Source organism: Haliotis rufescens, unplaced genomic scaffold, assembly GCF_023055435.1.
Source record: "Haliotis rufescens isolate VD_foot unplaced genomic scaffold, xgHalRufe1.0.p SCAF_5, whole genome shotgun sequence".
In the NCBI taxonomy this organism is placed as follows: domain Eukaryota; kingdom Metazoa; phylum Mollusca; class Gastropoda; order Lepetellida; family Haliotidae; genus Haliotis; species Haliotis rufescens.
The window spans coordinates 2,845,153-2,861,128 of record NW_025964223.1 but is presented as its reverse complement, the minus strand read 5'-3'; the positions used below and the strand labels follow the sequence as shown (position 1 = coordinate 2,861,128).

Genomic DNA, 15,976 nt, shown 5'->3' with positions numbered 1-15,976 from the left:
ACATCATGAGCATCGATCCACGCAATTGACAGGCCTGACCACCCGTTAGTCACCGACAAGCATAGTCGCCTGTTACGGCATTCATTTCTAGCCGGGATCTATGTAGATAAGACGAAAGTCAGGTCGATGAAGGACCTGTGTTGCTTTTAGATAGGTACAGTCGTCTCTCTCGAAACCACCATCCCGAAACTTGTACGACCAAGCCTGCCATGTTCAAAGGGCATGTATCCAAACACTGGCTGTCGCTTCCAGCACTGGATATTTTACTGGTACTTCAATCATTTGCTGCCATCGACAATTACTTCACAATTTTACATCAACGCCAGAGAATATAATCAGTCGTAATTCTCTGCAGACTCAGATTCAATGGGAGTCAAAGAAGAAACAGCGGTGAAAATTAAATGAATGGGTCCTTGAAAATTGCTGATGATACCAGGTGTTCGCGAAAAGGGTACGCATGTCCTGCCCTACCAGTAGCACCAGCCACTCACAATCTGCATAAATAACCTAAATGTTAGTTGCCTGATGCCGCACTGCAGTCCTCCGGACATACGGACTGTAAACAATCTCGTCTTGACAAGCTAATCAGCTGTTGGACTAGACAATCCTGTGAGACGATAACGTATTCACAACAATTTCTATACTGCCACTTACAATGTTTATTCTTGTGTTATTCGATGCCTAGACTTGCCACTTATAACAGTCACATAGTTTCACCTTTCAACTGGAAGGGCGCTTATTGCTTCGTCATGGGACCAAAAGACACTGACTGTTGGTATATTGGTGCGCGTGCAACAGGAACGCCATTCGGCTTGTTTCATAAATGCACGACGAACAAAACCTCCTACAGCATGATTCCAGCTAAATAATCGAGTCTGGACCAGATAATCCAGTGACTTACATCATGAGCATCGATCCACGCAATTTGGATGCAATCCTCCTCATCAACGCGCCTGACCACCCGATTCATTTCATCGCCCCTTACAAACATACGTTGCTGGGGACCCATATTCTTACCCGGAATCCCCACGTGGGCTGAATAAGGTGAGGTGAAATTGGGTTTAGCGCGTTCGAGATTAGTGCTATTGTACGTGTTGTCTTCGGAAATACACGTGAATGTTTGTTAGCGAGTGCTGCGTGTCTGTCGGAATGTTTTGTGTGGAAGTCAGAGGCTGATATTTTCTGAAAGATGAAACACGACGAAGAGGCAAACACGTTGCCTGTACACATTGATTGTACGCAGTCTGACCCGTTCGAAATTTTTGGCTGACCCGATCACAACAAAGATCGGTTGGCCCTTACGCAGCTATGATCAACAATCTCAGTAACATCAGATCTTCTACTCCAATACTCACTCAATGTATATTTCTGGAAACTCAAACAAAGAAATTAATTTCTTATCAAATTCAGTGTATAATTATGTTGCACCCCCCCAAAAAAAACCAAAAAAAACAAACAACAAACAAACAAATAAACAAACCACTAAAACAACAACAAAAAACAAAACAAACCTAAACAAAACAAAACAAAACAAACAACGAAATAAAAAGCAACAAAACACGCAAACAAAGATGAAAACCCCCATATAATTCGTTTTTAAAAGTAATACTTAAATTTAAAGTTGAAACTGATTTAATATTGGTTATTTTTGCTTATCTCCGAGTCGATGTCGGAGTCGGTGTGAACGTGTCAGCCAAAGAAGTTGTGAACGAGTTGACTAAGCCTTCCCGTTTACATTACATTCTCTGGTGACAATGAATGGTTCTAACATTTCAAGAATCAGATTGTTCTTCTACCATGTTCTTGTCAGCGCGATAAATAATTGTTCTCGAAGTTCTTGTTAACGCGAGAAATAATGGTTCTCCAATCACGAACGGCATGAACGGTGACGCCAAAAGACGGCCAGGCGGGGGTAAAACAAGGGAAGATAACCTGTCACAACGCCGATAGACGGCACTTGCTGTCAACATGGCCGACGATGGGGATTTCGATGGCGAAGAGTAAGAAAATATTGTTGTATTTTGCTATATTATCTCGTGTTGGTTACGAGTAACCAAGTTTTGGTACATCTAAGGTTGTATTTTATGTAAGGGGGTCGTTTTGTATTAGTCATAATTCTAGAAATACCGGTATGTCCTTCCAAACATGCAAGAATTGTGTTATTGCGTATCAATGATTGTTTATGAATCGAAACACGTGTTTAGAATGAATGAAAGCGTATCATGCTTATGACCAGCTGATAATGACAGTAATACTGAATCAATATCGGGTTCATAACCTTTCCACGTTTATCGATAGTTCTCTGTGATAGAAGGGTTATGTATTTCACATCCTGTGTAAGAGTGATTACGCCATCAACGCATTTCGCAGACGAAGCATCAACATTCAACATGGTCAAAAAATAAGTTTGTTCTGGTTAAACAGATCGGCATATGTACCTCATTTGGACTACTGTCAGACTCTAAGGCCACAACGCAGTTTACCAGGCACAGCCTGAGCTCTACCATCCGCTCAATTACCGTGCTATAGTGTGACCGCAGTCTCGCTATATTGTTACCGGGGTTATAGCGAAAACGGCACCGATTGGCGAAAACGGCACCTCGACTCGAGCGAAAACGGCACCTTATTTATTTTTTACCTTGGTCAAATAAATGATATTAAACTTACATTGTAACTTGCAAAGGCCAATAATTGTGAGATGTTAAAACAAGTTTACATTAGATATTAGCCTCTGCTCCAACTATAATCCAACTTAGCTTAACTTATTGTGAAAACACTATACGCTTTGAAGTTTTAAGTACTTTTACTCAATTTAAGCTGAAACTGTATTTAAGAGGCCAAACATGGTGCTGTCAGATCACAATTATTCACAATGGCCTTTTGATGTGTTGCATGCGAGACGAATGTCAGAAAAAATCAACATGCTGTATCCTGTGATAACTGTGACAAGTGGACCCATTGTGTATGTGGAACCGGACAATTAAAGAGAAATTGCCAGACTGAAGAAGACTTCCCTTTCCGCTGTGTGAAATGCGTTGCTCCCGTCATTGAAGAGGTGATCGGTAACTTTGATGTCAGTTTCCAGTCAGAAGATACTGAAGAAATGAGAGTACCAAACCTATCGGAAATTCACATTACGGCTTCAGATGTACTCTATACATCAAATACCATGTAAATAAAACATATATATTACCACAAAAATCGTTATCGTTATTAAAAATAGAGGTGCCGTTTTCGCCCAACACATAGTAGCTGTTTTCGCCAAATGCGGTGCAGTTTTCGCCAGAGAAATCGGTGACGTTTTTCTGAGGTGCCATTTTAGCCTGCACCCTTGTTACCGTGCCTCACTGTCCAGTGACTCTCGCTTCAGGATCCAACACTCCTTTTCGGTCTTAGGGAAACTTACATGTCTTTACGATCCAACACCCCTTTTCTGTCCTTTTGGTTAGCTTGCTTATGGCAAGTGTTAGCTTGCTTATGGCAAGGGTTAGCCATAAATTCTTACCTTTTCAAGCGTTAATCCAGTTAATCCGATTTGTCGGTCAGGTTTACATAAACAATGGCGGGTGTGGTTTCAAGAAAAGATGAATGGGAGAGCGGACTGTGACGTCACACGAATGCACAATTCATTGTTTACTGAATTACGCATGTGTGTTGATGGGGTGCTAATGACCCGTTAAACAAGCACTGATTACATGTGATAGCGCTCGTGGTCCAGTGGTAGAGCGTCGGCTAATTAACTCATGAATTAGCCAAGACGATGAGCTGGGGAAGTGCGTTTGAGCCCCCATAGCGCTAATTGGATCTGAAACAGTGCGCCCGGTAAAGTGCGCTACTCCCAGACTCTATTTTCGCGTTATTCTGAATTTTGGACACACTCTCATGACCATTATTGTTGGATCACGGCCATATTTTTATCATTACCCATAACTAAATAGTTTCTAATTTATGGTGTGCAGTATAAGCGGTGTACTAGTAAACTGCGGTTATTTCTACCAAGGATATGTATCACAAGACATACATGTGATGCCTCCTGATCTGTCCGGGAGTGACAGTCATCACGGTAACACACCGGGGGCCCGTTTGACCTGGTCGGCCTTTGTCTAGTAAGCCACTGGTATTTCAGTGCATATGATGAACGATTTAACAATGTACACTGTAAAGGAAACTTGGTTAGTCCTAACATTGCTAACAGGTGTTTGAAGTGTTGAATAATCAGCCAAGTACTTGGCTCTTCCTTGGTGGGTTATTCCAGCATAATTTAATACAAATGTAGATATATATGACCAGCCCAGTTATGGTGACAATATTATTTGTTTACCATGTTTACGTGTGGAATATAAAGTGATTTAAAATATCAAATATAACCTTCGAAATGTTCCCCTGATTGTAAAGTAATTTGTTTCTCTAAAAGACCATGGTTGGTATGGATAGTTCATAGTTACATCCCTTTAGCATGTGTTTAGGTGCCTTTGCATAATTTCGTAATATCTGTCCACAGTAATACACATCCAGCGCCCCAACATGGTGACCGTCACACTTTCCACATGGAATGTTGCTGAGAAATTATTTTACTGGAACTTTTTCACTTATGTTTTATGTCTTGATTTTCTATGCTGAAATAATAGCTAACTTTATGTGTGATTGCAGCTTTGATGAAGGTCCTGATGACCTGGATGATGATGAGGTCCTGGACGAACCCGAGAATGCCGAGGTAATTATTGTACACTTGTGTAAATATGGTAGTTCTGCTACACTTTCTGGGGCAATAACCCCATTAATTTATGAAGCTTGGTGGGGTGGGGGTGGGGGAGGTCAGTGGGTTAGCCTAGTGGTTAAAACCTTTGCTCGTCTCACAGAAGACCAAAATTCGATTCACACAGGGGTATGTGTAAAGCCCATTTCTGGTGTCCCCATCATAATATTGCTGGAAAATTACTAAACTAGTTTTCCTGAAAACTGTGGATACTAAGTGTGTCACGATATCCCTACCCTGCATATTGATACGTTTCACAATACTTGATTTGCATCATTTTTGTATAAAATTTCAAAGTTTCATGGCTAACAAGGGGTTACCGATGTCAACTGTCTGTGTTTACTGGGGCTGCAACGAATACACTATGGCGCGATTACGATTTGTGTCATGAATATAGGATAATGATTACGAATATTTACTCACAAATACAATAACAAGTCAGCAGTTGATGTGTTATTTATGATATTCAGTGAAACAAAAACAAATTAAACTATTTAACATGGTTTGTTTATTATTAATATATTATACATTTATATACTGCACTTATCCAGGAACTAGTATCTGCTCAAATGCAACAATGACCAGTGACCACAATCTGTCAAATTTAATATAAAAGAGTGTTGTCTTTGAAGAAATCTATGCATATAATATGTTCTTATGGATATTTTAAGGGTCAGAGTATGTAAATGCACATGACTGCATATTTATAAATATTCGATTCTAGTGACTACAAATAACAAATTCAATTGATGCATGCATACGATTCGATTCACCAAAAACGCATGTGAACCGAACAGCACTAGTGTTTATCTAACATGACAAGAAAATTTAGTCCAGTTCTAATAGTGTAAATCAGATACAGCATTTTGTTTTGTCATAGGTGGTAAGGTAATACTGATTAGTAATGTCGTGTTATCGTAGAACTTCGTTAATACTTCTTTTTGACAATCATTACAGGTTGAAATGTCACATGATTGTGTGGTGTATATTCACTAGGGCTGAGACGAGTCCAAATTTACTACCCGGGTACCCACCGTTCTATTACCCGATCCTACCCGGGTACCCACTGTAGGTCTCAAGAGATGTCTCAAAATGTCCGATTGGGAACATTTTTAGCATAGCCCTGGCAAAACCTATTTAGATACACGTATTAAACAACCTGGTCATTCATACACTGAAGTTGAATTAAGTTATTTCTTTATTCAACCATATGAAAAATCGGAAGGGACGGGTGCACAGTTAGAAAAAAATGCGAACATTAGTGACTTGTAGTGTAACCATAGAGTTCTTGATAATTTTTGTCATTAAACAATATATCACATGACTTACCACGGGTCTGGGTTGTCCTGTGGGTACCCGGGTCCTTCTCAGTACCTACCCGAGTTACCCGTCCCAGCCCTAATATTCACACGTTATAATTCTTGCCTTCTATAGAATCTATAGAAGTGAGATATGTGTACATGATTAGGGTATCATTGGTTGGTAGATTGATCTCAAACATGAGACATAAAGGTAGACCGGCAAAGTGTTGTTTGAATGACCCAGTTCAAACTTGGTAGGCCTGCTAATTAACCTAAGCGAAGTCCACCTTTAACATGTTTGAACCATGAATCAGTACATGAGTAGCCATGTCAGCACCAGGTGTAAATGTGTGATGCATCGCGACGTCAGTGAAGCCTGATGACTCTAGTGGATACTGTTACTACTGAACATTTTGAAGTCTGGTATAGGTTGTACTGTTGTTTTCAGGTTGGGCAAGAGCAGATAGAAGTCTTGCCGAGTGACACCCCTCGTCAGGTTGAACCAATGAAGAGAATCACCTCACGATATTTGACAAAATACGAGAGGGCAAGGATTCTTGGAACAAGAGCTTTACAAATAGCGTAAGTTTAGAATAAGCATGGGATTTTCAGATACTATGCAGTTGGCTAACTAACCAAGGTCAGTGTTTTGCAGTCAAATGGAATGGAAGCACCTCAGGCCTGACTTAGGTCATCAACAATGCCGTTGTGCAGCATCGGTACCATGGGTAGCTCTTGCACTGTTGCATCCTTTATGATGCTGTGCTGTGTCTTGGGTGCAATCCATGACTCGTTCATAGCCACAGTCTCATAAAATCTACATTCTACACCTTAACACAAATAGTACACCTGGGATGCAGATTCCGCATGTGTGTCCCTGTGTTTCAACAAGCATCATTGTGTAGCAGGATGTGGATCTCTTTGGTCATGTGGACATGGCTTCTGACCTCGTATCAGAAGATCCGTAGTTCAAATCCCATCACAGGATTCGGACATTTTTGGCCGCTACATGATTTATTAATTTGTTGGAGGGCACTACAATTCACTATGCAGAGTAGCATCCCTTATCTATGACAGGATCCACTAATTGTTACTTTTGAATAAACAAACCCCACTGATGTTTAATGGACCAATGCAATCCTATTTTTATTCATATGCTGTTAGGAGTTGTCATTAAATACAACATTTTAAGTATTAATTTTTTTGGGGAAGGAGGTGGGTATGTCTTGAAACTTAAGGAATTAAGATTTTGATCCGGCATCAAACTTTTGATCTCGTCCTTAGTGACTGATTGTGTTTCACCATGTGTGCCTCTGATATTATTGTAGGACGTTTCACCATGTGTGCCCCTGGTGTAGTAATCTTTGATTTTCTGTGTGACAGCATGATGTACTTGTCCGTTTGTGTTTCAGCATGTGTGTCCCTGATATCATTGTCTGGGGGTGGTGGGGTGGCCTAGTGGTTAATGCGTTCGCTCGTCACGCTGAAGACCAGGGTTCGATTCACCACATGGGTACAACGTGTAATGCCCATTTCTGGTGTCCCCCTCCATGATATTGCTGGAATGTTGCTAAAAGTGGCATAAAACTATACTGACTCATTGTCTGATTGTGTTCCAGCATGTGTGCCCCTGTGATGGTGGAACTGGAGGGAGAGACCGATCCTCTTATGATCGCCATGAAGGAACTCAAGTGAGTAGCTTCACCAGGCTTGCAGGATAGATGGTGTAAAAGGCGCAGTTGTTTATGGTGCCTCTATTTGCTGTACATGGTTGCTTCCCTTTTTGGTTGCCAGGATCAGCTATTTTGGGATTTATCCTGATTTAATCATTAATGGTCCTTGGATTGTTGGTGCCATACCCTTGTATGTAGGTTAAATGTTGTGATGTGTGTCTCTTAGGGCTTTCCTTCAGCTGACATGCTGTTGTATGACTGAAGTACTGTTCAAAGTGACATAAAGCTGAACTCACTCACTTAAGAATATGCTAGGCACCAAGAAGGATTGAGTCCACATGATGTCAAGCTAATGGACAGCCTCCGTGGTCTAGTGTTAAAGGGTCTGCCCAGACAGCGGAAGGTCCAGGGCTTAATCCTCGGCCACGTCATACCAAAAGACTTGGTTGATGTATTTCATCGAATCCCAATTGCATGGATCGATGCTCAGTATGTCAATCACTAAACTGTCTGATCCTGACTTGATTCTTTACAGACTGCCGTCCTATAGCTGGAATATTGCTAAGAACAGCATTAAACAACAAACAAATGGTATGCCATGGTATGCATGGCCAAAACCTGCATATTTCCTGCAGCAGTAAACAGATTCACTCACTCTCTCACTTTTTGGTATTTCAGGGCCAGAAAAATCCCCTTTATCATCCGCCGATATTTACCAGATGGAAGCTACGAAGATTGGGCTTTGGATGAACTTATCATGACAGAGTGATCATGTGAACTCTGTGTTACTGGTAGCAGCAGGAACAGCGACATTTGCTGAAGAAGGGGACATGATGATGACAGACTCATCTCTGATCTAAGCTGTATCATTTCACAAACATTGTATTCAGTGGATTTTGTTTCCTCAGGACAAAGATCAGAAGTGGATCAGTGTCGTCAAATGTCTTTGATAGATGGATTTGGTACGCATTATGTGTCTTACCATTTTTACCCATTTTCATTAAGTATCATGTAATTCATCATCAATTTTATGTAATAAAACAGAATAACTCCAATAGGTAGTTGTATACTATGTATAATCTCAGCTCTTTGCAAGTCGTACCTGACTGGAAGTCTTACCCTCAGCTGTGTATGAGAAGTATTTTGGTGGAGGACTTAATCTCAGTTGTGTTAGTAGTACTTTGATGAAGTCAATGCTTGTCTAAAGAGGCGACTTACAGGATCGAGCGGTCAGGCTCGCTGACTTGGTTGATGCATGTCATCGTATCCCAATTTCGCAGATCGCAGCTCATGTCAATCACTGGATTGTCCAGTCCAAACCCGAGTATTTACAGACTGCTGGAATACTGCTGAGTGCAGCATTAATTGACAAACAAAACTTTGGTGAAAGACTTAGTCCCAGCTGTGTTGGCAGTACTTCATCTTCCCGAGGCAAGGGACTACTAAAGTCCAGTTTCCACCCTTGCCAAACTAGGCTGGGATTTCCAGGTTTGATGGTAGCACTACCAGTGGGTATAATGAGTTATGTTATGGCCCTTCTATTAACCAATCAGATTCCACCTCTCATATAACTTGCATTTGCTTCCAACAAAATGGCGTTACCCAGTCAAGACAATCTGATCCAAAATAAAGATCTGTGTTGTAATAAACGGGTCTCACCTCACGAAATGCATCAAATCATTTGAGCACCTTGATTAAAAACATGACAGACTTGGAAAATATCTGTCAAATACACAGTAAACATGCTTTGCAAATCCTGCAGTCGACAGAAATTTGTGCAAGGAAATCCATGTTTACAAACCGGATGTCTATTTGTTATGCAATTTTGATTGGACCATGCATGGACTTGTTAGTCCAGCCAAACTGTTACTCCGGAATTCCAGCCTAGTTCGGCAAGGGTGGAAACTGACTTTTACAGTCAGTCCATTGCCTGGAGAAGATGTACCTGAATGAAGTCTTACCCTCATCTGTGTATGAGAAGTACTTTGGTGATAAGGCTTTATTTGATTATTTTTAAACTATCCAGTCTAGCTGGGGCCACCGGCGGCTCAGTCGTCTAAGGTGCTGCGATTCACTGTGCAGAGTTGCGTCCCTTAGGCACGCCAGAAACCTACGATTATGTTTCTAGGTTTGTCAGCACCATACCCGTGCTCATGGGTTTCTCCGAAGTGGTAAATGTCTGAGACCTGCATCACCTCAGGCTTTCCTCCCACATTAAGCTGAAATGCTGTGATATGACTGGAATACTGCTAAAAGCAGCGTTAAACTCACTCACTCACGTCTAGCTTTGATACGGCAGACTGCTGGAAATCCCCAAGAATGATCTTCTCCATCATCTTGAATGAATCAAGGACAACAAGGTCACTGACATATTATACACTTTTTATTTTTTTCTGCTTTTAAAAAAAGCATATGTACATAACGTGGGTTAGCCCCCACAATTCACACAGTTATTACACAACAACATATTCTTGGAGGTTCATTCTCACGGGAAACGTCAGTTATTCCTAGCAATAACATATTACACATAGTAATAAATAGATAGGAAAAATAGAAATATTTCTCATAGATTCACATCAAATCGGCATCCCAATTTCACACTGATATCGCCAGTTACTAACAAAGGAATTTAGGATCCCAAGTGACTTCACGAGGATTAAGGAATTAAAACTTCTCCAAGCAGCCTACGATGCTGTACCTGTATAATGTACAATGACAGGGTGCCTGAACTAAACACATGCACTTGATCACCTGCAATTGTAAGATGACTGGAGTATGCCACAATCATATTAGCAGACTTTTCACTGTTTTTGAATACAATTCTTGATAAGTCATGTACCAAATTTAAAAAACAACAAATGGCATTTAGTATTGCGACATGACTATAGTAAATACTGCATTTGATTACTATTTAGGAGAAAGGATAATTTTTTCATAGCTTTCTACTCACATGGATGTGCTTTGTGGCTGATTCAATTGCCAGGGAAGCAAATGGCGTAGGTCGTGATGTCATAGCATACCATAGTGACGCCTCAGCTGTTTATGTCCAGAAAGAGTGCTACGGAAACTAACCTATAACACTTTGTCTTTACAATGTTGATGAGTGATGTTTTCGGGACTTTGCTTATCACCTGAATACTCGGAATCCATGAAATTGTGGTTCACAAACATTTGAATGTAATCAAGATCAACGTCCCTTACTTGTGTTCATGAAATAACACATAACATTTGTTCAGTAGAAGTTATTGACTGTCAATGTAAGTTCTGGTCGGTCAAATGTTACAACAGTTCCAGCCTGAAGGATTTTGTAAAAGATTTGAGGTTTTAATAAGTAAGTGTACATGCCATACAGAAATCTCACTAGGCCTTGGATAGTGGTTAAGGATATAGACTTGTGACTGACACTGAAGCAGTGCCGGTATTTCAGCTGTACAAAGGTACCGTTAGTTATCAAATCTAGGTCAGAGAAACCAGACACTATAGCTGAGCACCCAGATGTATCCACTCTACTTCTGTGATACACTAGCAATGACAGCTGGTAGACCTACAGTCATGACTGGGTCGCACCTTGGTCTCCAGCGAACAGTTCATGGCACACTGCAAGAGATGCAAGTCTGCATTGTGAATTCATCGCCTCTAGTTCCTGGTTTGTGACAGTTCATGGCACACTGCAAGAGATGCAAGTCTGCATTGTGAATTCATCGCCTCTAGTTCCTGGTTTGTGACGGTTCATGGCACACTGCAAGAGATGCAAGTCTGCATTGTGAATTCATCGCCTCAAACTGCTGGTTTGTGACAGTTCATGGCACACTGCAAGAGATGCAAGTCTGCATTGTGAATTCATCGCCTCTAGTTCCTGGTTTGTGACGGTTCATGGCACACTGCAAGAGATGTAAGTCTGCATTGTGAATTCACCGCCTCAAACTGCTGGTTTGTGACGGTTCATGGCACACTGCAAGAGATGCAAGTCTGCATTGTGAATTCATCGCCTCTAGTTCCTGGTTTGTGACGGTTCATGGCACACTGCAAGAGATGCAAGTCTGTATTGTGAATTCATCGCCTCTAGTTCCTGGTTTGTGATGGTTCATGGCACACGGCAAGAGATGCAAGTCTGCATTGTGAATTCATCGCCTCTAGTTCCTGGTTTGTGACGGTTCATGGCACACTGCAACAGATGCAAGTCTGCATTGTGAATTCATCGCCTCTAGTTCCTGGTTTGTGACGGTTCATGGCACACTGCAACAGATGCAAGTCTGCATTGTGAATTCATCGCCTCTAGTTCCTGGTTTGTGACGGTTCATGGCACACTGCAAGAGATGCAAGTCTGCATTGTGAATTCATCGCCTCTAGTTCCTGGTTTGTGACGGTTCATGGCACACTGCAAGAGATGCAAGCTTGCATTGTGAATTCATCGCCTCTAGTTCCTGGTTTGTGACGGTTCATGGCACACTGCAACAGATGCAAGTCTGCATTGTGAATTCTAACCACTGGGTGGGCTTGCCTAGTTCCCTATAGCCATGAAAACGAACTTATTGCTCACAGGAGCAAGAAGCTAGATACATCAATACGGTAAGCCTGTTTGGCCAATGTGATCCGCTAAGTATAGGAATACCTGTATTCAGTACTCGCAGCAACATGGTGGAATCGGAATAATCAAGACTTGACCAGACGAAGACGCCATTCAAATCAGCAACATCCCATGTTGTTGATGACCCTGATGACATACTCAACAAAGCCTCCATACCTGACCACAATCGTTTAGTCACCTCTTAGGACAAGCATACGCAACTTCCTATTTCAGCTGGGATTGGTGGGTCTGGCATAACAGACAAACTGACTCCCCTCCACTGTGGAATGTGGCCATCCTGGTATTAACGTAGCCACAGAGCTCACAACTGGCTTATTAAAGTTAAGAAACATGATTACAATCAAAATATTTTTCGATAACTCCATCCTTGATCAAGGAATATTGCATTTAAAGGTGTTATTCCCATTCACTGTTTTTACTGACTGCATCAACGCTTTGGATTATCATCACTTTTAAACATCATAACAACTCAATTCAATGCAATTCAAAGACGCTCATGGATGCAAACAAACATTGGATATGACATTTTATGATAACAGCAGGGGTCAGTATTGAATTATTGTGGTACAGGTTGCAATCAGTCAATAAACCAGTGAGTGAGTGAGTGAGTGAGTGAGTGAGTGAGTGAATGGAGATGGAAATCCTTCTGAAAGCAAATACTCCACACAGCCGGGATAACAGGACAGCTGTCAGCAGGGTTACACATGACCCTAGTAATGACCCAATCCTCAGCTTGTAGGATAAGCATGGTTCACTGACTGGGGGCTTATTCTGCCCTTGAATCCACATGGTTGTCAATCATGGTGGTTACTGTGTAGTGGGGACCTATTCTGTCCTTGAATCCACATGCAAGGCAAGATAAGGGAACAGGGGACCTATTCTGCCCTTGAATCCACATGGTTGTCAATCATGGTGGTTACTGTGTAGTGGGGACCTATTCTGTCCTTGAATCCACATGCAAGGCAAGATAAGGGAACAGGGGATCTATTCTGTCCTTGAATCCACATGGTTGTCAATCATGGTGGTTACTGTGTAGTGGGGACCTATTCTGTCCTTGAATCCACATGCAAGGCAAGATAAGGGAACAGGGGACCTATTCTGCCCTTGAATCCACATGGGGTTCTAGCATGTGTACATGGTTGTCAAGTATGGTGGTTACTGTGAACTGGGGACCTATTCTGTCCTTGAATCCACATGCAAGGCAAGATAAGGGAACAGGGGATCTATTCTGCCCTTGAATCCACATGCAAGGCAAGATAGGGGAACAGGGGATCTATTCTGCCCTTGAATCCACATGCAAGGCAAGATAGGGGAACAGGGGACCTATTCTGTCCTTGAATCCACATGCAAGGCAAGATAAGGGAACAGGGGATCTATTCTGTCCTTGAATCCACATGGTTGTCAATCATGGTGCTTACTGTGAACTGGGGACCTATTCTGTCCTTGAATCCACATGCAAGGCAAGATAAGGGAACAGGGGATCTATTCTGCCCTTGAATCCACATGCAAGGCAAGATAGGGGAACAGGGGATCTATTCTGCCCTTGAATCCACATGCAAGGCAAGATAGGGGAACAGGGGACCTATTCTGTCCTTGAATCCACATGCAAGGCAAGATAAGGGAACAGGGGATCTATTCTGTCCTTGAATCCACATGGTTGTCAAGTATGGTGGTTACTGTGTAGTGGGGACCTATTCTGCCCTTGAATCCACATGCAAGGCAAGATAAGGGAACAGGGGATCTATTCTGCCCTTGAATCTACATGGGTGTCTAGCATCGTGTACTGCTGTGTACTGGGGGCCTGTTATGCCCTGCATCCCAAAGGGAGGCCAGAATGAGGTTTGGGAATTTCTCCCAGAATCCCCCCAGGGGCAAAAAGTTAACTTGGAGATGAGACTGCAGGGTTTATTTGCTCTACTGCAAGTTGAAGCCATCGTAATTGATGGCAACACCACTGTGAATTTTCATTTCCGCTAGTCCCCTTACCCTCAGATTCCACTTCAGTGAGTGAGTTGGGTTTACTGCTGCTTTTAACAGTATTTCAGTCATATCACGGCATGTCAGCTTAATGTGAGCGGTAAGCCCAAAGTGATGCAGGTCTCAGAAACCTGGTGCTGACAAAACATTCCACTCCAAGCTGTCCACACAAAGACTCAATGCTTTCATCCTGAGTATCTGTGCAGTGTGAATATAGTGAACCCTGTATCATCACAAAACTAATGGCAGAATACAAAAACATGAATGATTTTACCAAAATATTACATCAAATAACATCTGATTATATCATGAAAAGACTAACTGAAAACTAAACATTTTTCTTATGAACAAATCTATTTTTTACCATTTTAACAACAAATCTTAATGCCACAATCTAAGCTTCATCAATTTACTTAAACATAAATATTTCTGTGATTTGTGAAATTTCAATAAATTTTCAAATCTATATGATGTGATTGGCAAAGCAGGACATGGTGGAGGACTAGAAATGCCTATCTACAAAACAGCAACCGTGTATATGTGGGGTGTACTAGTGACACAAGACTTGAAAGTGGGAGTTTGTAATTCCTCTTTGAACAGTATTTCAGTTATATCACTGTATGTCAGTGTCATGTGGGAGGAAGACATTTACCACTTCGGTGACCACGAGCACAGGACAAACCTAGAAACAAAATCCAGGCAGACCGAGACGTGAACCCATTATGATCTTTATGCCTAAGGGAGGCAACTCTGCACAGTGAATTGTAGTGCCTGAGACGCGGTGAACATGTGAAGAAATAACTTAGGGACTGGTCGCTTATTATAGGGGTGTGGGTGGGTGGGTTTGACGTTCAATTATATTAAAACAGTCTTCTGTGAAAGATGTTGTTTGAAAGAAATCATTACCGGTACACATTTTCATTTGCTTTCTAGATAATGTTTACTACTCATTGCCTCAACACTGAATGAAGATTCTTGCAAAGCACACCCGACTACGTAGCAGATAGAATGTCAATACATTTTAACACAGAATCAGTATTCTATCAGAGACTATTATTTCACATTCTCAAAATATCTAGGACAAAAAGATGTGATAAAACATGAGACTAGTAGTTAGCCACACGTCCCTGATGTGTTTGAATTAGACTAGACTGGAACCAGTCTGTTTCTTATATGAAGTAAAAGATAAAATAAAAAATCTGAGGTATATTTTTTGCGCTTCCTTGGTGTGTTCCGAATGCATGAAAACCTCCCAAAACAATGTTTAAAATTATAATTGTTTGTTTGTTTGTTTACAGCTCTGACACATTACTTATGTGATATGATAACAACATGGAGACTGCCCAAGTCTAGCTCCTGACACGTGTGACTAAACATGTTGTTACCGAGATGCTGAAACAGTTGATAAGAGAACATTCTTGTTGAAACAAATGACTTAAAGTTGACAAGTGAGAATGAGGGAGTTTGGTTTAATGCCACTTGGAACAGTACTCTTTGACATTTACAAATTGGTGAAACCCATGAGCATGGGTATGGTGCTGACTAATCTGACCATATAATCTAGGCAAATGTAAAATTTGAACCCATCAGGATCATAGGTTTCTGGCACGTCTAAGGGACGTAACTCTTCACATCAAATTGTGACACTTACATGACTGGGTCGCCCGTGCCCCATCAATGA

The 15,976-nt window shown here is 41.5% G+C and overlaps 1 protein-coding gene and 1 long non-coding RNA gene across 2 annotated transcripts; one reads left to right on the top strand and one right to left on the bottom strand.

Annotated features, from left to right (window-relative positions):
• Nucleotides 1-1,892: 1,892 nt before the first annotated feature.
• Nucleotides 1,893-8,785, top strand: LOC124133522 (DNA-directed RNA polymerases I, II, and III subunit RPABC2-like). Its single transcript, XM_046497929.1, has 5 exons — nucleotides 1,893-2,000; nucleotides 4,651-4,714; nucleotides 6,506-6,639; nucleotides 7,677-7,748; nucleotides 8,409-8,785. The coding sequence occupies exons 1-5, from the start codon at nucleotides 1,969-1,971 to the stop codon at nucleotides 8,497-8,499; spliced, it is 393 nt and encodes a 130-aa protein (XP_046353885.1). The 5' UTR covers nucleotides 1,893-1,968; the 3' UTR covers nucleotides 8,500-8,785.
• Nucleotides 8,786-10,095: 1,310 nt separating this feature from the next.
• On the bottom strand, nucleotides 10,096-13,744 carry LOC124133521. The gene is made up of 2 exons (XR_006860954.2): nucleotides 13,253-13,744; nucleotides 10,096-13,193 (listed from the first exon to the last, which is right to left on the bottom strand). It is a non-coding gene; the product is annotated as an uncharacterized LOC124133521 (long non-coding RNA).
• Between the last annotated feature and the right edge of the window lie 2,232 nt (nucleotides 13,745-15,976).